Source organism: Platichthys flesus, chromosome 9, assembly GCF_949316205.1.
Source record: "Platichthys flesus chromosome 9, fPlaFle2.1, whole genome shotgun sequence".
In the NCBI taxonomy this organism is placed as follows: Eukaryota; Metazoa; Chordata; class Actinopteri; order Pleuronectiformes; family Pleuronectidae; genus Platichthys; species Platichthys flesus.
The window spans coordinates 8,157,759-8,183,412 of record NC_084953.1 but is presented as its reverse complement, the minus strand read 5'-3'; the positions used below and the strand labels follow the sequence as shown (position 1 = coordinate 8,183,412).

At 42.0% G+C, this 25,654-nt stretch overlaps 3 protein-coding genes across 3 annotated transcripts in view; all 3 read left to right on the top strand.

Moving 5' to 3' along the window:
* Positions 1–7,202, top strand: part of arid3a (AT-rich interactive domain 3A) — a 42,773-nt gene extending 35,571 nt beyond the window's left edge. The window contains exon 9 of the mRNA XM_062395538.1: positions 317–7,202. Within this exon, the coding sequence (XP_062251522.1) occupies positions 317–438 (122 nt within the window). The 3' untranslated portion in view covers positions 439–7,202. The remainder of the gene's footprint in view (positions 1–316) is intronic.
* A 1,568-nt stretch (positions 7,203–8,770) lies between these two features.
* ctdspl3 (CTD (carboxy-terminal domain, RNA polymerase II, polypeptide A) small phosphatase like 3) lies at positions 8,771–16,301 on the top strand. Its single transcript, XM_062394653.1, has 11 exons — positions 8,771–9,052; positions 11,320–11,443; positions 11,531–11,671; positions 12,585–12,696; positions 12,981–13,092; positions 13,570–13,656; positions 14,138–14,200; positions 14,389–14,468; positions 14,724–14,850; positions 14,965–15,060; positions 15,762–16,301. Exons 1-11 carry the CDS (start codon positions 8,930–8,932, stop codon positions 15,825–15,827), a joined length of 1,131 nt encoding a protein of 376 aa, XP_062250637.1. The 5' UTR covers positions 8,771–8,929; the 3' UTR covers positions 15,828–16,301.
* A 1,662-nt stretch (positions 16,302–17,963) lies between these two features.
* LOC133960897 (transmembrane protein 79-like) lies at positions 17,964–24,893 on the top strand. Its single transcript, XM_062395757.1, has 5 exons — positions 17,964–18,074; positions 19,023–19,307; positions 21,248–21,814; positions 22,408–22,621; positions 24,013–24,893. Exons 2-5 carry the CDS (start codon positions 19,034–19,036, stop codon positions 24,266–24,268), a joined length of 1,311 nt encoding a protein of 436 aa, XP_062251741.1. The 5' UTR covers positions 17,964–18,074; positions 19,023–19,033; the 3' UTR covers positions 24,269–24,893.
* Positions 24,894–25,654: the final 761 nt, after the last annotated feature.

Genomic DNA, 25,654 nt, shown 5'->3' with positions numbered 1-25,654 from the left:
GTGGAATTCATACGTCATGTTGTCCCTCCTGCACGCTCTACCCAGGTGCCATCCATAGAGAGTATCTTCTAAAATGTTTATTTGAAGATGTTTTCAGACATGATCTGAACTCCAGACTTTTACAGTAAATTTAAGGGATTTCCAGATTTGCCACTGTATGTGAGAACTCAAATGTCTGAGTCAGCTGCTCTGCACATTTTCCGGAGTTCATGCCTGAAAGCAGCTCAAGCTTCTTTTTCAGTAGAAATGACATTAATCAGGATCCCTCTGTGTTTCTTACTTTAATTTCTGTGCTGCTTGTGTCTTTCCTCTCCAGGCGTTCTTTTTGCTCAGGCAGCCGGCTCAGCCTCATCTGGTGCTTCTGGATTGTCCGCCACCGGCGCTCGTGTCGGCCCTCAGAACACACCTACCTCAAACTCCAACAACCTGTTGTCTTAACAACCCCCCCCCCCTCCCCCACACCCAGCCTTTCCCCTCTTTAAAAAAAAATTACCACGCTAAGTAAAGCCAAAAACCAACCTCATTTTCTACATCATCTATGCCAAAAAAGAGAAGACCCATACACCGTACAGAAGACATCAACTGAAACTCGGATCACTTGAAGTACACTATCTCAGGTTTTCTCTCTCAAACTCACCTCTTTTGTTCTTCGTAGCCAAAATAATTTTGAAAGAAGATTATCCCCACTGAGAGTCAGTATATGCTTAACAATGCACAACTTGTGAATTATTTATTTCTGCATAAATGTACAGATTATCGGAGAACAAAAGAGAAGGTAATAACCAGGAAGGGCAATGCACTGTTTACACACACAAACACAGCTACTGACTGACAGTAATGTTTGATCCTCTAGGGGAGAGATTTTTTTTTATTTTATTTTATCTTTTCGTTGTCATTATTATCATTATTGTTATTCTCTATTGTGTTTATCATTTAAATCTTTACAATCCTCTCACTGCAGGAAAAAAAGTATATATATTTAGAATTCTATAAAAAAAAAATGAATATCTTCTATTTTTAATCAGAAAAGCTTTAAAGGTATATGTTGTTTCTTCAGGGCATATAACAATGTACCGCTGTGACCTCATTTTGTGTAAAACCTTATAACCTTATTCACATGGCAGCCAGTTTGGATATCTGTGTGGAAGACTGGTGCAGGTCTGCACCCGTGTCGTTTAGCGACACATTTCATATCTATGCCACAGATTTTTCAGGGAAACGCAAAATAAGAAACTCCTGGATCTCAAAAGAATCTGCATGGATGTTGGTCGACTGTTGGTCCATTATCGATTGCAACAAGAGAGTTTATGCAGTGGCTAGTTAGCGGGAATGCTACGTGGCTGACAGCCCTTGCTGAATTCATGCAGTTGTCGTGTTGTTGCTCTTCCTGAAACAGCACGATGTGTACCCCCTCTCCCGCTCACTTGTTTGTTGACATAAGGCCAGTTCAATACATATCTATGCCAATCATGCAGGTTTATGTTCAAAGTGGCTGTTTGTAAGAATAAGGTCTGTTGAGCAGGTGGGAAATGAGCTGAAGCCTTTCGTTACACGCTGGATCTTCTGAGCCCCGGGCGGTGTTCACACCGACCGTTGCTGGTGCCGTTCAGGGATCAGATGTTTTTTGTGAATATCACGTTTTCCATTGTTCTCAGGTGAACCTCCCCTTCCCCCACCCCCCACCTCCTTGCTCATTGCTTTGCATAATATCCCGCAGTCTTCTGTTACACTTGACAGAGTAATGCTTTTCAACGTCTTTCCCCCTCGGAGAGATTTGTTTTTATCTTTTTTATGATACTTGGCCTTCTAGTGGAGTGATTGTCTTAAGGTCAGATGCATGCATGTGTTTGTAGATAAAAGTCCGTCAGCGTGTAGGAAAATTCTTGATTTCCTGTCCAGGATTTAAAGGAGTTGAGCGTCTGCTTAATCCTTGTTATTGAGGAGACTCTCACAACGGACAATCAGGTGTCCGGAGACAATCTGATCTTCAGGAAAAATTTATCCTGACAATTAATTCAGCTCATATCTGATGTTTTTTTTTTTTTTTATTGTATCATAGATTACAAATGCTTTTGCTTGTTTGATTCAGCTTTGTGGTTTTGCATGACTTAGTGCTTATTCTGATCCAAGTGCTTCTTATCCTGTTCTGTGACGAGGGCGGGGTCCTCTTGAGACTGGCTCGCCATCCATTAAGGATAACACAGAGAATGTCTTGTGATCCTCGGACTGTTTTTTTTGTTGAGATTTTGGTTAATTGGGGCTTTTGATAATGAAAGATCAGAGCTAATCATAGCAGTGGCTGAGCACTCGCTTGTGTCTTAGTGTTTGCACAAACACTCTCTGCAGGTCGATTTATAAAAGGTTAAATCTGCCACCGTGGAGACGCCGCACTCAGCTCACAAGTACATGTGTCTCCGCATTTTGAAGGTGATCAATCATTTAGCTTTTTGAACTTTAACCCGTGCTACTTCACTGGTTTGTTTGTTGTTAAAAATTGTTACTCAACCCCACCCCCGACGCAAAGCAGCCTCATTCCTACCGACGTTAGGAAGTAAATCAGGCTTTGTATCTGTTCTGAGGCCTTAACGCAGCATGAGATGACCAGAGAGCGAACAGTACCTCCATCTAATCACGTTTCACTGTATCAGTCAGATATCACCAGATGGCTGTCGCGGCTTTGATTCTGGACGCGTCTCTCAGTGGGAAATCGCCACCAGCTGCTGCACAAACACTGGTCAATTCTGGAAAGTTCTCTTTATGCTCAGATAACCAACAGCTCCCATTCAGAAACACAGTCATCAAACACTGATGTTTAAGTTTAGTGAAAAGAGAACGAAATAGGAATTCAGAGCTGAAGTTGTATTTAAGTTTACTTAAGTGACAAAATAATGATAAATACCAATCATCATCAATTCATTATAAATTCAGCGATGCAAACAAAACTATCATCGACTCACTTACTTGCATACCAGCTCAATGCATGCCAGCCTGCGCCACCTACAGGCAAGAAATATAGCAGCAGCAACAGTTCGGATGTGCAGATGGACACTACCTGCAGGCAAAGACTCAACAGCAGCAGTTTGTGTAGCTGCATTTGTGGGTATTTTGGACAGTTATACAATATGTCAGTTAAAATAACTTGTGATCAGAGGCAGAACATTTCACTCAGGTAGACGAGGATAAACGTGGAGAATCATTGTTTCACACTAACCTAACAAGATCATGAGACACAGTTGAAAGCTCCAGAAAAACTGTAAAATTGGACCTTGTGGTGAGAAGATTCTTCCGACCCAGCACGTGTGTTAATTATTAATTGTGCAGTTAGTTATTAATTGTGAATCCCATTGAGATTTACGCAGCCGGAACCGCAGCTCTTAAAGTTGCTGCAACTTTAACTGCACCTGCATGTTTGAAACTGCTGCTGCTGCTGTGACTGCCCACTGGGCCTGGTTTCATTTGCTTCACATCAGTGACGGTGTGGTCCTCTTCAGAAGACTGAGTTACAGTTACGGCTAATGATTGGAAAAGCAGCAGGCCAGCCAGACGACTTGAAGCTAGTTTGATGTACGATCATATCGAAGCCGAGCAGGAAACTGAGATAAAAGTTTCCTCCTCTCCTACCTCTACATATTCTCTCTGGAAACCAGCCTGATGCTTATTTAACTACAGTGACTCTTTGACAGCAGAGGTTTATTTTTTAAACAACAAAATGTTTGGGTATTTTTGCAGAAGTGAAAGTCCAGTTTGTGTAGGGTCACAGCTTTACATAGAGATGATACAATACCTGGTTCCTTTTTTGTGAACAACTCACACATCAATCAGCCCGAAACCTTTTTGCCTTTTAACACGTGAATGATTTTCTACTAGTTGTGATTCACCTGATGGAGCCTCACGTGAAGATTCACAACCCTATTAGAAATACCGATAAGACTCCTTACAGATGTCCCTTCTACAATGAAAACACTTTACATTATTCAAATAATCATGCAGTGTACATAAATATCTTGAAATGTAATAATATAATGAAAAACATAGAACATACAAAAGATTTACTAAGCCCCCCCCCCCCCCCGTAGTACATTTGTACTAACCAAGTAGTTTAGTAAATTAATATTTACAAAACTCATTTTGAAATTGTGACTCAAACATTGTTTAACCAACGATTTCTCCCTGATGATAAAATATTTAGCTATCATCTTATTTATGTTACACAAAAAACTCAAAACCACAACATATGAGTAAACCAGCCTCTTCTTTTAATCGTTTTTATCTATTTCCCATGCAGATCTTCTGCACCCCCCAAAAAAAGTATAGATTAGAGGATGTTATAATTACTTTAAGAGCATAAAATGTCAGAAAATCATATAGTATTTCGTTATTGCGTGTTATATACTATGCTAACCTTCAGTCACAGCCTGAACAAACAGGGAGTTCAGTCACCTCTGTTCAACTGAAGCTGCTGTAAACAGAGTCACATAGTACAGTATAAAAGGGTGTGTTTATTCTTGTTGGTCAGTTTAGAGACTCACTGAGAGCCCTGCATTTGTCTGTCTGCCTGAGGAGCAGATGTCACATTTGCTTGTAATGACTGACAATCACATAGAGGCCTTTTGTGGCTGCAGAGCTTCAGGTCGGAGGGGGGGGCTGCTAGAGAAACCCGAAAATCAATCAATATTCAATCAATCAATCAATCTGAATCTAAAGGATCAACCCCTTGACCCTTTGGCTCCTGAGGCAACATTCAAGCACCTGCCCCCCCACACACACACTTCAGCAGATCCATGTTTATCGTATATCTATTGACCTGTGGGATATTTGCATTTGAAAAGCGGAGGTACTGCAGCTCTCTGTATGTCTCTCTCTCTCTTTCTCTCCCTCTCTGTGGGTGCACGGCAGCGTCCTCAGGGGACGCCGGCATGTATTTAATTGCGTGGTAGCGACAATCAGGAGATGCTATGACAACACAGTTTACCTCCAAACACTTTGACATCTTTTCAATCACAATCACGCCCCATTTCTACCTCAAATCCTCAGAAAGCTTTGGCAGATGTCTCTGCACCTGCCGCAACAGAGGATCCTGTTGAGGGCTGCGTTCACACAAGGAAACGAATCCAGATGTAGTAGTTGCTGGGTTTTTAATCGTTGACTATGAAAGAGATTGTAGAGAGAGCAGACAATCCCCTTTTACTCGAAGGTGGAGGGAGAATCAAGAGAAGTCAGTATCCTCGAGATGATTCAACCTCTGCAGTAAGAGCTCCCCTCGGTGGTGGCTTTTTGTAACGACGCACAATCAATTTAGAGCTCCTAAATGGAATGACTTGGTTTTAATTGAAGGCTGGATGATTCATATGCAGCAAAACAAATGACATATTTGAAGTGTTCATGTCTTAATTTCCTTCCAGTGTTTCCAGGGTTTTCTTTCAATCATCGTGTGACACTTAAATAATCTGCATTTCTTCGGAAACCAAAGACACAATCGGTGAATAATCAATAATCAGATCTCCGGTCTTGTCGGTTTCTCTGGATCTGCGCTCAGGCAGGTTTCCCGTGTATCAGAGGGAGCTGCTATTTGAAGAGATGTTGGGACAGTGCAGCTGTGAACACGGAGTCAGCCTTAACTCTGTTGGCACCTCATGTGAGTGTTGAGGTCGGAGCAGACTCTGGTTCGCCCCGCTGTGTTTTGTCTGAACGCTACCAGCTGCGCCATGTGTCTGTTTGCAGGAGGCTTTCCTCATTAGATCAGCGCAAAGACTTTGCATCTGCAGTTATCGGGCCATGTCTCTGTTTGTCATGGTTACATTGTTGTTGTTGTTGTTGTGGTAATGCAGTTAAAAGCTCGGATTGATTTCCATTTCAGTCTGCTTTGTGTGAGGCCACAAATCAGATCACTGCCTCGCAGCCGGACTTATTGTCTTAATGCAAATTGCATTTTTCTGTTTGTCTTGGAGCTTGATTTTCTCGACAATATAAGTAGTAAATGTTGTGCTGTTCAGGAGTTGATCCCCAAATCTCACACATCAAAGCTTCTGGTCTGTTCTTCTTGAAATACTGCTGCTTTCACTCCCACCGGAGCTGTAGCCAAAACAACCTCTTACCAGGTCCCACTCGCTTCAGGCGTTGAACTTTAGCCAGAGCATTTTACGGGTGTATGTGGGTTCAGGGGCTTTTGGACTGGACTTCGCCACTGACTTCACCTCCATCAGGTGATGTGGAGAAGGGGAAAGGATGATGTTGAGAAAATAACAAGATGCCTTCTGCTGTGACAATTGTAATATGAATTTATTTACCTGTATTACCGAGATTCATTTAATAGATTATTTCTGAAATATGGCTTTTTAGGGCTCTGGATTATATCATGTTTATATTGTTTGTTTGTTTTTGCTGTCTTTGCTTTTTGTTTTCTTGAAAAATGCTGTAGCAACCGTGGCACACAGAGATTACATTTAGAGCAGATTTATTAATATAGCGATAATCATGACGATAAGTGTCATTACTTTAGGGAAGCGTGTGACGTAATCGTGAGTGAGTGAGTGTGTGTGTGTGTGTGGTTGCGTGTGTGCGTGCTTCGTGTGTCTCTGCATCAGCTTCAGAACTGAAACAAGGCTCTGTCTTTTTGTCTCTTACAACTTCTCAGGAAAATCTACCTCTGCCTCCAGTTTGATGCATTTAACCCAGTGAGGGCTCCAGTTACAGTGTAGTGGGTACACAATGAGGGCGCAAGGGTCGACGCCAGGGTCCGAAATGAACTGTAACATGGATTGGGGGGGGGGGGACTCTGGTGTATTTATAATGTTACATTGGCTGATTCTTAACACTTCTGCTGTTCCGTTTAATTAAGCACCAACCACAGGGAACCTCCAACTCAACAGCTAAATACTACTAGTGCTACAACAAGTGCTGCTTCTAGTACCACTGTTAGTACTGCAAGTCATTTCTCAGTCTGTTAATGTGTGTTTATTCCTCCTATTCTATAAATGATTACTTTTTTTTTGATGAATGGGATGTGTCCCGGCAACCATGGTAAAAGTGAAGTGGCGACGGGCAATAAAACTGTTTGTTTTCGTTTTATTCATTTTTTTCTTTTACATTTTTTGAAGGGTGAAGAGCTATTCTTCTACACATATATTTACTCAATATGTGTTTGTGTGAATACTTTTATTTTGAATCTGATATTAATAAAATATCTTTGTTCTTAAATGTCAGCAGAGCTTCAGATGTCTTTTTATTCATGTTGAAGTAAGTTGGTAAACCTATTTGTCAGTACATTAAAGAACATGTTCCCTCCATTTGAATTCATTAGCTGATCTGTTGTTGTTCACATTTATGTCATCTCCACAAAGTAACTAAACACTTAAACCTCATCGGTCTTATATCCATTTATAGTCAAAAACATCTTATGTCAGCAAACTCTTATAATCTATAACAAAGAAAACATCATGTTTTATTTAATCATCATATCCATTGTAGTAGAAGAATTAGGTAAGGTTTAGGAAATGGACAAACTGAATTTGCTCAGAATTCAGTGCATGCACTTGTGTATATGACTTTATACTTTTATTTTTTAGATTAAAATGTTTCATAAAAAAAACGATCAATTTATAAATGTATAATGCTTTGCTTTAACTGAATTTAAAGAATTAAAAAAAAATCGACACATCCACTGTTCAGCCAATAGCTCTGCTAAACAGACAGACGGGATCTCAGTGTTACTGTTTGTCCAGATCTGCGGAAAAAGTGATGAGGTCTTTCCTGGCCCGTGTCGCATCCTTTCACCAAGTTGTGTAGTTTTTGTGAAATCTTGCTGGTAAACAAACAAAAGACCAATGGACAGGGGTGAAAACATAACCTATTTAGCGGAGGTTACAACAAAGTCAACATTAAAGCACTGCTACATGTTAATGCATCAAGTTAAGCAATATAATAATTGAATTTAATAATTTAACCCTGACAGGAACGAGAGTGGTGAAGCTTCCACGTGATTCTCCTTGATGTGTTTTACATATCAAAACATTTTTACTTTCCTGAATCTGATTAGAGTAGACACTGCTCCCTGCTCTGGCTTCTCGGATTTTTGAATGATTATGTTCTTCTTCTAGCCTAAAAGACTCAAATCTGATTAAATGTCATTGTTTCCATCCTTGTTTTGAACCAGTCTGTTATCTAGTACTTTTAAATATAAAAAAAAAACATGGGATAGAAACTGAATATAAAATAATCCCAGTGTGTTTCACTTGTACAAATTGTTGTTTGCATTACCCTGGAGTGTGTCCTTAATATTTAAATACCTTATATGTACATCTGGAGCAAGTCCTCTCTATGTAGGCATCCATGTTTATTACAGTAGCCCACACTGGACAAACTAAACACCTTTTGAGTTTTTATGTCAACTGAAGGTATCCACAGGTTCTCGGAACATGGGGAGGGTGAGGTGAGGGTGTTGAGCTGCAACATGACACTTCACCACTAGAGGTCACTAAATTCTACACACTGAACCTTTAATCATTAAAGTTTAATGGGAAATAGCAATTAAATAAGGTTTCTGTTAATTCAGAGAATTAACTTGTAAAAGCTCTAAACTGGTTGAAAACCTTGTCCTCACACTTGATTATAAATTGACCTACATTGTTTTTTGTCCTGCAACGTGACCTGTGAACGTGACTCGAGTCTCGCGTTCACAATTCAACTTCGTGAAGCACCGCCCCCTGAGCGTGTCCGCATTCGAGAACCTATCGCACCCCGGCAGATTTAAACGGCGGTTCGAGAGGACGCGGGGTTGATCGGGGCGGGCGGAGTCAACTCTTGAAAGCAGTGAAGCCTGGTGGAGTGGAATCAAACAAAACATAAAGAGACCGAGACAGAAGCGGTATCACCGACACAGTGGAGGAGGTTTGCTTTTTTAATGGTTTCCAGTCTCGTATGAAGAAAGAAGATGAGACTCAGGTCTCACAAGACGACCTCTCCGGACACTCCGAGGACCAACCGCCGCCCGGCTGTCAAAGCGACGCCGAGACGAGTCCGCGCGCCGGTGCCCGAGAGCCCGCTGCCGACCAAGGTACCGACCGACCGACAGTCAGGGTTGTTTCATCCATCGCTCCCCGGGTCATTGTGAACTGTGTCCGTACGGTTAGCCTCCGATTCAGGGCTGTACCCGGTCGCCTGGCTAGCTACGATGCTAATTAGCCGGACGTTAGCTAGCTAGCGCCCCCCATCATAGAGGCAGCTCGCGTTAGCTTGCTGCTGTTGTGATGGAGCAGTGTCTGGACTGAAGGAGGCTTTTGCACCACATACAACAACAACAAATCCATACGTTCATCCACAGAAACTGTTGAGTTATAGTTAAATAAAGTAGCAGGTCCCATATGCTCCTTAGCTTCCTGTTCTCAAATAGAGTCTAATCAACAACAATCATACTGTACTTCTCCAATCATAACATTACTCTGTTAACTGCTCTTATTTGGACATATATTAATATATAATGAAGTAAAGTTGGCTCATTGCTAATGTAGCTAACATTAAATGCTACCTCCATGAAGGTTTGTTGTCATTTCGATGGTTGTAACTCGTGGTGCTGTGTTGAATTGCAGGTGTAACTCATGTAACTCTGAGATACTCATCTCTACCTGTGTATTTCAATTGCTCATGTGCAATCCTGTTGCTCTGTATATTTCCTGCTAACGTAATGTATATATACAGATGTACTGAGGTCCCCTGTCTCTGTGTAATATCAGCAGAGTCAAAACAACAGGTCCCTGTTTCCAAAGTGGAAACTTCAGATCTTTCCAAGCAACACTTTCTGCACTGATATTGTACAAGTATATTTAGATTAGATTAGATTCAACTTTATTGTCATTTGCACATTACAAGTACATATACAACGAAATGCAGTTTAGCATCTAACCAGAAGTGCAAAAAAAGGCAGTAAAAGTGCAGAGTATTGTGCATAGTGGAATATGTAAATAAATAGGAAGTACAGCTAGAAATATAAATGGAATATGATTATGAACAGTATTAAGAGTTGTTTTCAAACAAGGGTTTTATGTATTTACGCTTGAAAAATCACTTCAAACGAATTCCTTTAACACAACAGTGACCCTGTTTATTCAATCTTTTAATCAATTAAAGATCACAGCTTGTCCTGAATAATCTAGGGACTATTATCTCTATTAAATCTTAAATGTAGAATTTTAAGAAAATAGTAAAAAACGTTAACTGTTCTTCTTTGGTAGCGGGGGATTTTATGAAGTAAACCAGTCATGCTCGTCACTAGGCTACAAATCAGCCTCAGTGTTTAAGCTGTGCCTGTGTGTATGGCTGCAGTACATCCCTGTATGGGTTTGTGAGGTTCAGAGTATACAAGGCTGGGACGTGGGTTGGAAGCTGGGAATTAAATAGACCAGTTCCATGTGAGAGGGCCCCAGTTAAAAGTAGGTCACCAAGACACAAGAACGCCAACTGTTAACATTCAGACCGGAGCTGTGAATCTCTATAGTTTGGTTTATGGCTCCTTTTGTGCAACAGCAAGTTAAATACAATAAATATATATATATATAATGTAAGCCTTGGTTTGTCTGTTAGTAAACCAGGGCTGAACCAACCTTCCTGGTTGCCTCTTTTCCTTCCAGCAGACTTTCAACTCCAAACTGGTTCTGCTCTGTTTGGTTACACCTTTGCCCTTTGTGTCTGCTTTGAATTTACAATAATAGCTCAAACTTGAATGCATATGGTTTTGTGTCTGTTTTAAAGTATCCTGTTGTGAGTAGTTCTGACCCCTTCCACAGTTGTAGAGAAGTAGGACGACCTCAATGCTCTTTGCTCTCCAGTATAAAACACCATTGGAGGGCAACATTTGTGGTATTTAGGTGTGAAACCATCCAAACAATGGCACTTTGAAACCTGGCCTTATGGGATTTGAATTTGTCATCAATAGAGGACTTGAAACCAAATAAACAGTTATAAATAACTATAAAATGGTATTCAGGTTATTGGGGTTTAATAGAGTCCGAACATTAAAAGCTGCACAATCATTGAGGGATTCAAATCCTGATTTATCTGACTCCAAAAATAAAACAGTAAAGGCCTCAACGTGATTAATGATTTTCTCTCTCGTCTCTTTTGAGGCTAGAATAGTTGCACATCATGAACATCGACGCATAACAGTTTATATAATGCCATATCCACGGCATATTTACTGGCATACTGGTGTTAACTCCTTGTAAAATAACTGAATTGGGGTAATCTTCTCAATTTCACATCCAAATTCAAACACTTACATTGAATTGACTCATGTTTTTATAAAGGGATTGCTCTTTTACTTTGTAGGTTGAAGAACCTTTGGATACGGAATCCCACCACTCAGACGATGAAGTTCCAACAATGATGAGGCGGCGGCTGCCTCGCGGCCGAGCCAGGAAGAGGGCCATCGCTGTGGAGGACAGAGAAACCGGTTCGCAGCGCCCAGATTTGGTCATGGATGATTCCTTTCATTTTCTGCTCTTTTGTTTCTCTGACTGATCATCTTTTTGTGGTCTAGATTTGGCCTTCAAGACTCCGGTCAGACCCGTCCTGCACCCCGAGCGCATACTGTCCGAGATCGACCCGGGGTCTCCGAGCAACTCCACAGCCAGAAACATCTACTCGCCCATTGTGCGTTTCCTCACACCCAGCAAAGAGAGTGAGTGCAGCTTCTGTTCTGAGTTTCAAAAACACAAAAAATAAAAAAAGCTGTCATCATCAACATGTTGACTGTTCTGGGACATTAACAATTCACTGAGCACTTAAACTGCTCTTTGATCCACGGTGAGAAAGGTCCTGACCACCTCCCGTCCGAGTTTGTTTTCTTTCCTTCTCGCGATGAAAGTGATCGGTGGGTTAAACTGACCACGGCTTAGACGTGGCCGCATCTTTCTGGTGGCTGGTGGCAAATTCCCAGTGTAGCTGTCTCAAATAAAAAGAACAGCAGGAGGCTCTTGAACCACTCAGCTCGTATTAATGTGGTGAGCTGACGGTTTGTCTCTATTCTACTGGCGACAGACTCAAGCTGCTTTCACACGTGCACTGCGACTCTGGACTTTTCTAGACATTGCTTGGAGGAGCACTGTATCTATGAATACGACTATCTGAATCAGGGCAACTGGATATTTACCCTGTTAGCCCCTGAACTTTAACTTTGTGTAATGTTCACTTGAGACAATATGAAGAAAGATGCTAACTGTCCTGAGAATCCCATTGAGTGATGGGACATGTTCAATAATTACTTTTTTACACAAAGTGCCACCTCGTTCAAAAGCCAAATTTCCAGCAGCTGAGAACAAACATGACAACGACCATATCGGGTCAGGGAGTTGTTATAAAACCGCCTGGGTGTCAGAGCCACTACGAGTCGTAACCACTCCCAAGTCAGCATCAATGGTGATGCTGTGAACAGCTTTAATATGATTCTCACTGTGCACTTGAGATGCTTTACTTGCATCTGTGTAGTGCTGTGTTGCAGCTACAAGATCCAAGTATCAAGTTTCCCTGTTTGCTCAATCTGCTCACGCTCTTTTGCTTCTCACTTTTTATACATGTTGTTTTTCTCTGTCCAGATTCGAATCGTAATGGAAAGAGCATTTTGTTGAGTCCAGAACAAGGTGTATTCGGTTTCGGGTCCGATGACCTTCTGGCCGGAGATGAGGACGGGGACGTCATCTTCAACCCGTGAGTAAATGTCTCTTACTGTTTCTACAACCTCACACCACACAACTGATATTGAACTTATAGTTAATAAGCTGAGTGTGGTTTTTTCATTAACAAAGAAAGCTAACAACTAGGTGCAAAATGAATAGAAACCTAGTTCTGTCAATTAAAAATGTTCCAGCTGTTTTGTCATGTGTGAGTTTAACTATTATAATGGACTCCTGCAGAACTCAACAGCACTTTGCACACAACTCTCCTGGTGTCACTGATTCTTTCTGTTCCTAAGAGTGTTACTTCATTTCCAGTTTTACCTTCATCAAGAACATACCGTCACAGTCTGAGTATTCCCCACCGCGACTCAGAGACATTCCCCCCAAGACCAGGAGCACTCCAGAGGCCACGCTGGTGCTCGACCTGGTGAGTGGACCTCTGCGTGGATTCTTACTCTCGGGACATGGAGAAAAACAAGTCACACACATGAACATCATCGTGCCCTAAGTGGTAAACAAGTTCCCCAACAAACGCTGCGTATTGTTTTCTCAACACACCTCAAACACGTATTTTTTTATGTCCATGTGTCTTAAATCTGTCCCCCCCCCCCCTTTTGATGTGTAATCAAATCATTGTAGAGAACATCATCTGTCACACTGCAAGACCAAATGTGGAGCCAAGATAGATCCAGACTTCAGGTGTTAAGAAATAAAACTAGCGCAACTGGATTGTATCGTGAAGTTACTTGTTCCTTCAAGTGGAGGCCTGGCCACTTTACTGTGGGATGGTCAGACTGTCAGTTTTCTTTGTGTGTCTGTGCACTGTCACCATTGCACACACAAGGAGAAATCAGTCTTAAAGGAAGTAAAGTAGACTAAGTCAGCTTGATCTGTGTCCTTCCAGGAGGAGACGCTGATGTTCAGCTCTCTGAACGTGATCGAGGGAGCAGAGTTCGCCTTCAACACGGCGTTCCAGGACAATCAATACAAGGTGACCACTGGCTGCACGCTGCAGCTCACACTTGTTGTCACTATTATAGTTTTTATGTGAATTTTTTTTTTTTGATTTTTTTATTCTGTAATCAGTTGGAATAAACATTATAAAACATTAGCTGAACATAAAGATGGTCAACAAGACAGTTTTGAAATATTCCGTGGCGTATTCAGATTAATATTCATTAAACCAGATTCAAATTTGAACTGATCTGTTATCATGCCGTATTTTGGGAAATGATGGGTAGTAACAAAGTGCAGAGAATAAAATGTCTCTGTTCATCTCTGAAAATACTGAAATCACTTTTTCATCAATGTATTGAAAAACCCAGAGATTTACATTACAGCATGAAATTTGATTATTTAAAAATGCTTTGTCAAAAAGAGGTTTAGATGTTATAAAAGGAACAAGGGAAGAAAGTGAGAGAACATATATTCACAAGTTGATTTATACTCTCATCTTTCTTTGTTGTCGTCAGGTGCACATGATCCTTCGACCACATCTGAAAGAGTTCCTTCAGTCCATGTCAAAAGTCTATGAGGTTTGTGTTGAACTCCCCCTTTAGTTTATTTCTATTCAGCTCAATCAATTTAAATCCATTACTTTCTTATCTTCCTTTGAACTCTAAAATAAATTGAAGTGTATATGTAGTGTCCATGTTGCCCCGAGGCACACTGAGCTCTGGTTTGTGTGGAGTCGGTTCCAGCTGCTGTTTGTGTTCTCTTCCAGCTGTTTGTTTACACATGTGCAAAGAAGGAATACGCTGAGAAGATTCTGGACGTCCTGGACCCGCAGAGGAAACTGTTTCGGTATGTCTCCCTGACGTCTTCCTCCACTTGTGTTTCATAAACTATTTGCTCGGGTTTGTCAGACTGGGCCGGCACGTGTTAGTCTGCTGCCGACCCGGCCGTGAGCAGTGCACTGACCTGTGGACGGCACTCGTGAGCGTCACATGCTCTGTTTGTGTTCGGACCATTAGTTTGTGGCTTTCATGTAACGGTGCGACTGTGGTTCACCGAAGCGAGTGTAAATGTTTTTAACCTTGTAATTTTGTATCCTTGTAGACATCGCCTGTTTCAGGACGACTGCGCCTGCATCCTCGGCCACTACATCAAAGACCTCAGCGTCCTGGGGAGGGACCTGGCTAAGACCGTGGTCCTGGACAACGCACCACACACTTACCCGTACCACGTAAGAACTGCAGAGTGACGTTATATATTAAACCTTATCATTGAAGCCCCAGTGTCATCTGACCTCTTCACAGTGAAAGGTGATGTAATTAACAGGTCTTTGTTGTTTCCACAGCTGATGAACACGATTCCCATTAAGAGCTGGTCAGGAGAGTCAGCGGACAGGGAGCTCCACAAACTCATCTCCTACATGGAGAAACTGTCTGCAGCGGTACGTCAGTCACATCATCACACACACAAATGGTTTTCTAAACTGAATCTAATGACTTATTTAATCAGATGGTTTAAAAGATCAGTTATGTTTGGACACGACTGTGAAAATCTCCCTCAGCGTCTCTTACATCTGTCTTATTGAAAACAATGAAGCGTGTTCCTGAGGTCCCCTTCACATATTCTCTGTCATCAACCTCATCAGTTGTTTGAAGAACCTGACACATTCATGATTTAAAGAAAGTTTAGATTAAAGCCTCTGTGCAGAAGGAGTAGCAGCAGCCTTCAGGTGTCGAACCTCCTTCCTTGGCTGAGGTCTCTCTGGTTGGTTAGAGGGACAGAAGGTTCTCATGAACTCTAAGTGAATATGTGCACTGCTGACAGGCTGCCCAGCTCACAGCTTCTCTATCACCACATATTTTGGAGCATATTTCAACTAAATAATTATATATTTTTTTAACATATTATAGCCTTTAGCTTTAAGTTAAACAGACGCCCCAAACCTTAACAAGTCGTGCTTGTTTCAACCTGGTTTCATTATCACTGTTTGAAGAGACAGTCTTTGTGAGTCACTCTCACTTTTCCAGTCAAAGTGCAGTTGTGAATAAAACTGCTGCTTATCTGCAGCAGCATCTGCCCGCTCTCTCTTTCCACCCCCGGCTTCATGGTTCGGTCCCAATATCTCTGGCTGTGTTTTTTCAGGAGGACTGTCGGGAGGTGCTGAAGAAGAGGAAGGATCATTTCCACAGGCTGCTGTCGGAGGACTGACCCAACCGCCGCTTCCCCCCCCCCATGCCCCTCACTTTCAACTAATTTACATGACTCCCACAGCTTGTGGTTGCATTTGTGTTGTGCTTTGGTTAAAAAAAATGATTCCATTTTGAACTGGCCGACTTGAGGCCCGTTGTGTTGTGCTGTGTTGTGGTGGACACACTCGCCCTCCTCTGTCCTCCCTGATTACTTAAAAGGACGAGACATCGGTATGTCAAACATGCTGCTGGTCGTTCATCACATCGAACTCTTTTGTCCAAGACTCATTCCACACGGCAGTAAACTGCCACCCACTGTTTGTGTTTATTCACGGAAAAAACTTGAAATATGTTGTTTATAGAAATTATCTTTTATTTATTGATTAAATTACTAATCAACAGCTGTTATCTGTATATTTCAGATATACTTTTTTTTTTAATGCAATAAAATTGCCCTAATATTAACGGGAGAATAAAACCCTGAAATCGTCAATGTGACTTTTGTGTTTCTGCTTCGAGTTGAATTGTGGAATTTTGAAGTGCGAGTGATCAGTCTTGAAACTTGCAGCAGGTCAGACTGAGGAGGACGTTAAAGTGGAGAGCTGTTAATATCTTCACTGAGGCAACAGTGATACGGCAGAATCCAGCCTCATGTCTGTATCATCCTCTGGTGGAATCATGATTTTACACAGATTCCAGGCTGGTGTATTTGTTCAAATAGAAGAGTAATAGTCAGTTTGTTATAATCTTTTTCTTTTTTTAATCAGTGTCTCTGGGGATAACTCCAGGCTTATCCTCAAAAAAAGGTTCCTGCTGTTATAACAGAACTCATCCCTTCCTGTGCTGCAGGAAAGCAAAAGTACAGAAGAACAATTGGAAAGAACCGAGGTAATAAAGTGTAAGAGGAAGAGTGAGACGGTGTAATAATATGGGAATATAAAAACATACCTGATTTCACAGCCCACTGAGATGGTGGGGCATTTTAGGTCCCATACAAACAGATGAGTGAGAGATTCATTTAATAAAACTTCAACTGATCTGTAAATTAAAATGTATTTCCAAATAATCCTCAAGTTTCCTGGAGAAAAAAACCCATCTGGTTCTAATTATTCTAGGTGAAATTCACATTGATCAGTTGTTACACTTCCTCTTATTGTGATAAGTTGGAATAACAGTGAGACTTTAACTGGTGGACCCGACTTTTGAATGGTGTCCACAAACCAGTGACTCAGGCTGGATGGATAAAGTTGATAACAAATGGACGAGTAACTTATATTAACCAATGTTGCAGTGGAGCTATTTTCTCCACGGAAATCATTAATAAACTCAGCACAACTAATTGACCCAACGAATCAACAGTATCAGAGTTTTGTCTCTATTTTCCTTATAATTTATATCAAGCTGTTTCCTTCCAGGAAACTTTCTAAAAAAGTTAAGTGAAATAACAGATTTTGTCTTCGGAACAGATATTTGATTCCAGTTTATAAATAGTTATAATAGTGGGTAAAATCGCAAAGGGGAAGTCTGCTAGGTGGAAATAATTTCTGTTGATCAATAGACCAGATATTCATTTTACAATGATTTAAAAGAAGCAAACCAGCAACCTTTCACAATAAAGAAGATTAAATCGTCCAGTTTCAAGTGTTTGTTGTTTGAGCTTCATATATATGTTAAACAAGTATGCAATTATTTAAAGTGTATGATATAAAAGCTTTTTTTAAGTATATAAGATTACTGTTTATTGTTAATCCTACAGTACAGTTATATATCACTGAGTCTGTACCAAGCAGTGAGTTGTTATCAATGAATGATGTTATAATAATAAAGCAGAGCGAGGAAGAACCTTAGAGGACCTTGGCTCATCTTCAGTGTAAATGTTTACTGTCGTGTTTGGACCAAGTCGTGCTGCTGATGTGATTGTTCCTGTTGAAGTGAAGGTAAACTGCAGCACGAGCCTCCCCCTCCTCCTCCTCCTCCTGCTGCTGCTGCTCCCCCTGCTCCTCCTCCTGCTCCCCTGGTTTTATTTGCTCCATATGGTGTTTGACATGGTACCCAGGAAGAAAGAAAAAAAAAAAAACTCCTGTGTGGGCGGAGGAAAAGCCTCGTATTCTGTCCGTCCTGAAATTTGATTCAGAAGTTCAGGATCCTGGAAGACAAAAAGCAAACGGAGGGGGAGGGCAGAAAGGCACAGACGGACGGAGTGTAGGTTTTTTTTTTCTACTGCCAGAGGAGTAAAGGCACCAAATACTCTGCAGCCCCGAACAAAGTAAGTTCATTTATACAACTAATGCATCTCATTGCACTGAAACTTTAACTTGTGCATTTAATGGAGCCAAACTCAAAACCTCAGGGGTCTGTGCAGTTAAACAAGGGAGCTGCTGCTGAGTGGCCACAGGATGTAAGAGCAGACACAGAAGGACTTTTACGCACAGATTCGTGCGGGTTCTGGCTCATTTAGGACCAAGTTACGCATTCTCCTGCAGCCTTTGTACCAAACCAGTCAAGGTAAAAGTCCATGTGCTTTCTGGGGGAGGAATTTAAAATGCTTTTTTTGGGGGGGGGGGGGGGCTTAGCTTAGCATAGCATACAGACTGGAAACAGAGGGGACCAGGTAGCCTGGGTCTGTCTTGTGTCACTGAAAAACCCACCAGCAGCTCTGAAGCAGTTTGTTTGACAGAGGGTAAAAATAAATGTGTAGATTTTAGAAAAGTCAAAAAAAAACAAAAATACTTAACTTTGACAACCTGTCATTGAGGATTATTGTATAGGCGCTGACATCAACTCATTAATCGGCTTTTTCACCTTCATGAAAATGTAACTCAATGTCGGAAAGCCATATTTGTCGTAAAAGAGGTTGGAAGAAAATGGGAATAAAGGAGAGAGAGAGATGGCAATTTGTAAAAAATAAAAACATATATCTGCCACTTCTAGAGACTTCCACTTGTTGCTCCATGAAATCAGGATTAGAATAATGTGGTACTTTACCAGTATTCTTAATGAATGGCCTTAGAAGTTTTGTCAGGACCTTTGGTGATGTGGCATCTCTCTGTGCCACCAGTGGCTGTAGTAATTGGCTCTATTTATTTAAACCACATGGGGGTTTTACAGAAAGGGGCTCCTGACACGTGTATGATCCCTGTGTTCATGTCACTGGCCACATTTCCCTGGTTAGGTGACTGTAGCTCTGATTCTCCTCTCTCCCTGCGACCACCAGGCTGAGTGACTATGAGCACCTCAGGGCCTCAGGACACCAACCGGCAGAACGTGAAGGAGCTCGACAGCATGAAGGAGTCCATCAGCGACATCATCAATCAGCTCCAGGACATCGACCCGGCCCGGCTCTCCTTCTCCCCCTTCCTGGACCTGGACACTCAGATCTCTTTGGCGCCTGTGTCAGACAGCCCCGAGTCCTCCATGGAGGAGCTGCACTCGTCCTCCCACTCCGTCTCCGGCTCCCAGCGCTCCCTTGAACCGCCACCAGCGACGCATCAGCCAAAGAGTGAGTTATTACTGTGACTTGTTTACTGTCGGCAAATTAACAGAGTTTAGTTTGAGTCCAACTGGAGGTACAACAGAGCCAGGACTGGTTATGGTGGAGCAACAATTCATAAGCAGTGTGAAGGATTCTCTAGTGAAAATAAGGTGGAGCAGGAGCACTGGGCTAAATCTGCATCTATTTCATATACACAAAAGACCTTTAAATCCTTTGTGTCTGTTTAAACTGTTGGTTGAAGCAAGTTTCGGTCTTTTGATTTTGTTTTTATGGAAATAATACAATAATAACGACATACAATTTAGATCTATCCTGGAACAATACCATTTAGAAACTGGCAGGTTTAATTATTCTATAAAATTATTATATGATGATTTAAGATGTAAGGTTTTTGTAAAATGTTCATTTCTGGGTGTAAGACTGTGTTTGAGGAAGGGAACTTTCTCGTGGCAGATTAAAATTATCCACAGGCAGCATAGTTTCTTGTTTGCTGTGTAATTTTAAATGACAAAATTCATGTTATTGACGGATGTTGCACGGCTGCAACAGTATTTGTGGTGAGTGGGGACAACTATCTAAGTGGTTTACTTAGAAAAAGGTTGTTTATCGGTTTAAAGTCAAGACGTGAGGCAGAGACAACGTTTAAGAGGCAGAGACGTGTTTAGAGATAGAGAATGGAACTCTTCTGTCCTGCAGGAGGGAAGCTCGTCTGAAATCTGAAGTGGGTCAATGTTTGTTACCTCAACACAAATATTCCTGATAGTTTATGCGAGAGAAGCGATGCAGATGTTTGGATGCTGATGTTGTTGAACACCAGAGGTGAGACAGCATCTGCAGACGCTCCATCACGAAATCAGCGTTGCCTTTATATTTGAAGTCAAACATTTTATTTCAACCTGGACTTCAAGGAGCTTCAGTTCCTGCTGTGGGCGTCGATGATGATCTGGTCCTTTTTTACTTGATGATAAATCTAATAATTAACTGAAATGAATGATGAAATGAAAGATGAAGAATTTGATGCCACGACAACCAGCACACGTGTTATTCTCTGGACGTCTCCGTCCGTCTCTGTCTTGCAGCTCTGAGCCCACTCGCTCCCCCTGAAGACGTAAATCGAAACAAACACATCACCGATACATCTTTATTTCTTTTTCCAGTAGTTTCTCAGCAGTTTCCTAAAACCACAGGACACTGTAACTTTTCAAATATTACTCAACCAGCTGTGGATTGATACACGTTTGGTGCAGTGTTTACAGCGGCAGGATGTTGTGCGTGGGTCTGAATCAATAAAAACAAAAAAGAGGGAACGTGCTCCTCTTAATGAAGGGACACGTCAACAAACCACTGGAGCTCGGAGTCACCGAGGAGGAATTAGGTTTTGGCCACAGCTACTGGAATCCATTCATTGCTGGTTTGGGTCTTTCGATGGTATTTTAGAAGATAAATATATGATGTGGTCCCACTAATCTTTAACAAAGCCTCGTACAAAAGGTCTCTGAGAGGTAACATGAGACTCAGGTGTCTGCTTTGCTCGGGGAACACAAAGAAGTAGATGAGGGGTTAGAGTCAACCTGAAACTGAAGGTTATAAGTATAATAACGATAATGATCATTGGGAAAACTTTATTTCTATAGTACTTATTTACAAAGTGCTTTACAAAATACATGGGAATAAAACAAAACAGAACAAAACAAGACAAAATAATAGAACAAATTATATATAAAGAAAATGTGTGAAAAACAAACAATACAGTTAAAAATCAGAAATTAAAAGGATATGTACATGCAGGTTCCAGAGCCCTGAGGCCCTGGTAGTCAGCCTCAGTAACCAGCTTTATGGAATGACTAGCAAATGTAGGTTGAGCATACAGAGTTAGTAGCCCCCTGATCTAACTAGGGGCCAGACAGCGGCATCTGGCATTAAAACCTCTGCTCTGCTTTGAACAGGCTCTGCTCCCTGCCACCAGCCCCCCAGCGAGGGCCTCCCAGAGGAGCCACAGGCGGATCAGACGGAGGAGGGGGAACCGGATCAAACTCTTTCCAGTCCCATCATCACAGAGCACAACTTGGACGCTGCCACGGAAAACTGCATCATCACTCCAGCCCCGGCCTCTCAGGGAGACCTCCCCAACGGCACAGATGCCCCGAGATGGAGCCCGGAGTCCACCAATCTGGACTGCACTGCGGACGAGGGCCGACCCCTGATAGGCCCTCCACCGGAGAGCGTGGAGCTGACAGTGTGGAGCTCGCAGGGTCGGGGAGAGACTTGCGAGGCCACAGCGGAGGCTGAAGAGCCGGGACGATGCTGCTGCCGCTGCTGCCAGTGTAAATGCTGCCAGAGCGGCCGAGTCCCTGCTTTCGCCTCAGTCCTGGCCTCTCTGCTGTGTGCAGCCGGGGTCCTCTATGCACTCTATTTCTATGTCCCCATCAAGCCCCCCGACCGGCCCGACCTGGCCAGCCGCATCATTTTCACCCTCTGCTGCTGCGTGGTGGCAGCCGTCCCCATCCTGCTCGGTAGGCCTCCACCACCTGCACTCCTCTGACTTCGTGTGCACCACAAATGAAAGATTCAGATTAAGAGAGGATTTGGTTTGTCTGGCCGCCTCGTCTCGGAATGTTTCAGAGTCTCCTGTCCCCTTTAATTTCATGCGCTTTCAACCTCCGTGCAGCAGACGTCTCCTCAGGCCTCTGGAGAGAAGCATAATTTCCTTCTCCTGCACATAGCTTTAAATGGAAACTACAAAAAGGGGGTTGGCTGTATGTCTTCTCTCCCAGGCTTTGACCTAATTGTTTCAGAATATTTCTAATCACTTCCCAACCTGGGCATCCAGAACCAGAGGGCAGGTGGCAAACACATCCAGAACCGACGCTCATCCAGATCACTTTCCTCTCAACTATTTGTCAGGCTGACCACAGTGAGGAGTATCTTGCATGTGGGCCACTCTGCTGCCAGTTGCTGTATTCAAATGAGGAAATTAGCAAGACAAAGCAGGCTGTCATATGAGATCAGGTGCAGCTAGGAGTTGCTGAAAGCAGAGATTTGTTTGTGGAAAAATGGCTCCGATTCAATTTGCTAACTGACGTATCTGCTCTTTATTCCCTCGCAGCGATGCTCATGGCCGCAGTGTGCCAGTTCTGCACCGGCTCCTTCCGCCTGCAGGAGACTTTCCCGAGAGGACGGGCCGTGCAGCAGCTGTTCGTCACAGCCTCCTCGGAGCAGTTCCTCCTCTACGTCCTCAACCTCATCGTTATGGCCGCTTTACTGCCTCAAGACCAGCTGAAGTTGGTTCCCATACTGGTTGCCATGTTCATCTTTGGAAGGTGAGGCCTACAAGTGGAGCAGAGGAGTGAGTCGTTGAGAAGAGGATCATTGAAGCCATTAGGGCCTCCTGCTCTGAGGACCTTATGTTTCTGCATAAATTACAGCATATTGTGGATGTTTCGATATTTTCAAAAGCTGTGGAGCAACAGACCAACGCAGCCGTGCCGCTCACATGGCTAAAAACAAACCCAGCCACTGTCATTAGCAGCCGAAAGGGAAGTTTGGCAGCATATCGCAGAGTTAGACACAAGTTGAGATGAACTCCTTCACATGCCTCTGGGTTCTCATTCTGTCTCAGAACTCTGCTTCTACTCTTTATTCTTCTTATTCTTTTACTCAGTCACTCAAGTCCAGAACCAGCCATGCGAGTTTGGTTTAACATTGAAATACAACGTACCACTTTTACTTGACACAACAAACAACTGGCCAATGAGAAATATGGAATCCAGACCTGGTCATTTACATCATAGCAGGAGGATAATTCTAATTTTATAGCAGGAGGATAATTCTAATTTTATAGCAGGAGGATAATTCTAATTTTATTTAAACCGAAGTTTTCTATCCAAGAAAGAGACACAACAACCATGTGGCAGGATTCTGTGTTTCTGTTTCTTTTATCTGGCTTGACTTGGTTTTATGAGTTAAGAAAACTAGATGTAATGTGTAGATAAGAAGTGAGTTCGAAGAGGCTGGCGGTTTCATTCTGTTCATAGTATTTATGCTAAGCTTTGCTAAAACACGCTACGCTGTAATTCCCAAAATATGATCTAAGTATAGTGTATCGATATGATTTAAGTGACAGTTAGCATCTTCTGTACAAGTGCATGTATTTGGAGCTGTTCACTAACACTAACCCAGAGCAGATACGAACCCTAACCCGAAATAGATGAAGTCACAATATCAACAGCTTTCAAATGAGAGGAAGAGTTTATAAATTTCAACACTTTATTGTGGTTCTACTTATATATTAATGCAATAGTGATGATGATCTTTTGATTTATCGTACTGTGTAATCACAGCCATTTTGATGCATTTTAAGTACTTTTACTTGTAAAACTTGAATTATTCTCTCCTTTTTATACTCAATTTACAGTGCGGTGTTAGTACTTTTACTGAACTGACGTCTGGTAGATTGGTTGTTTGAAGCAAAGTTAAACCTATAAACTAGTCTGACCTGAGCTAGTTGCTTGTAGGGCTGTTTTCATGGTAACTTAACTCAGACAAACTTAAACCTCCTTTATGAAGCAACATTTCCTGATATTAAGCCTAACTGACTGGTTTGAGTCTGGTCTAACTGGTGCTTGCTTTCTGTCACATCACCCTCAGAGCCCCTCTGAAGTTTTTGACCTTGTTCTGATTTGCTGTCTCGGTTTCCTTTGATCCTCCGCAGGCTCGTTTACTGGGTCAGCCTGAACGTGTGCAGCTCCTGGCGAGGCTTTGGCTCCGGCCTGACCGTCTTCCCGCTCCTCGCCATGGTGGCTCTCAATCTGTTCCTCATGTACATGCAGCATCTCAAAGAGCCACTCTTTGGCTCGCAGGACGTCCTCTATAATCAGGTCACCCCCTCTTCCTGGTCAGGGGAGACATCACAGAGCGCGAGTGGCAAACCAGACATCCTACCCACAGACATCCTGGACTCTCAGTGAGGAGGCGAGCTGCGCTTCCTTCTTCCAGAGGAGGAGATCCTTCCAAAAATAGGCCATTCCTGTGGTCTATAGTTCAGCACGCTGCCACTATAACCTCCAAGTGTGTGATGGCTCAACTTCTACTTTTGCTCCTCCTTTACAGGACTGTTTTTTATGTGGATTCATGCTTATTATCTGTAATGTAAGAGCTCTAGTGGTGGACGAAGCCTTTGAACAATGCTGTAGTCTTAAAACGCGTGTCCTTTTAAGCTATTCCAGTGCCTATATTTAATGTTTTAAACTCCCAAGTACTTAAAAACTCAGCTATATATATATGTATACTATATATGGCTGAATTAGGTTTGACCCTAAAAAACCACGAGCAAAAGCAACTTCAAATATGAGACGTTATTATTATTTTAACTGTCCTGAAGGATTGTACATGATGAAGGAAGAATTAAAGCCATTTGTAAAAAAAAAAAAAAAAAATCCCTTCTCATCTTTTTCCATTTGTTTTGACCAGTTGATGCTTCTTGCTTTGACTGAGCAGCTATTCCTGGAGAAAGGGCAGCATGTGTTTACAGTGCCGGGGCTGTCATTATGTGATACCGTGCTCTCCATGATCTCTGCTCGCTCTCCATCTCCACCCTGGAGCTGCTGCTGCTGCTGCTGCTGCTCGCTCCGTCTGTGACTGCGAAGCCAGGCCAAAACAAAAACAGCGTGTTGAGAGAAGGATTAATGAGCGATTCAAATGACTGTAATTACAGGGAGGCCGAATGACAAAAGGGTATTTATCACGTAAAAATAGAAGTTTTCCAGCCTCAGATGTCAGGATTTACTTCCTGGGATCCCTGACTGAAGGCCGTGACCAAAGCTGACCACTTTCTGTCTTTATAATAGTTTATTTTCCTTTTTGCTTTTTAACAGGTGTGCAGTAAAGAGAGAAACAATATTGTCATAGGTGGTTTTGGCTGCAGGTCAGATTAGTTCATCTGTTTTAAAAGTTAACTTCATAACTTCTGAGTCACTGCAAAAACACTGCATATATCTTAAATATGTTATTATATATTTTATATCTTATTATATATCTTATGCCATGTTAGAGATAACATATTTTTAAATAATTTTGCACCCTAACAAATGTTATAATTAGGTGCTTCATCTCTCAGCTAATTTCTCTTTATTTCAAACGACTAATTTTCCGGCCAGATGCTGAATCTGAGCTTTTTTTTTTTAATGTAACATTTAACATTTGAACCTGACCATGCAGCTTGTTATTCTAAAATCAGCTTATTACACAAAAGAGGGAATTAATTTGATGAGTGTTGAATACAGGGATTGAACATATCAAAAATATAACAGCACAGAAAATTATAAGTAATAATAATTATTAAAAATTATTTATCA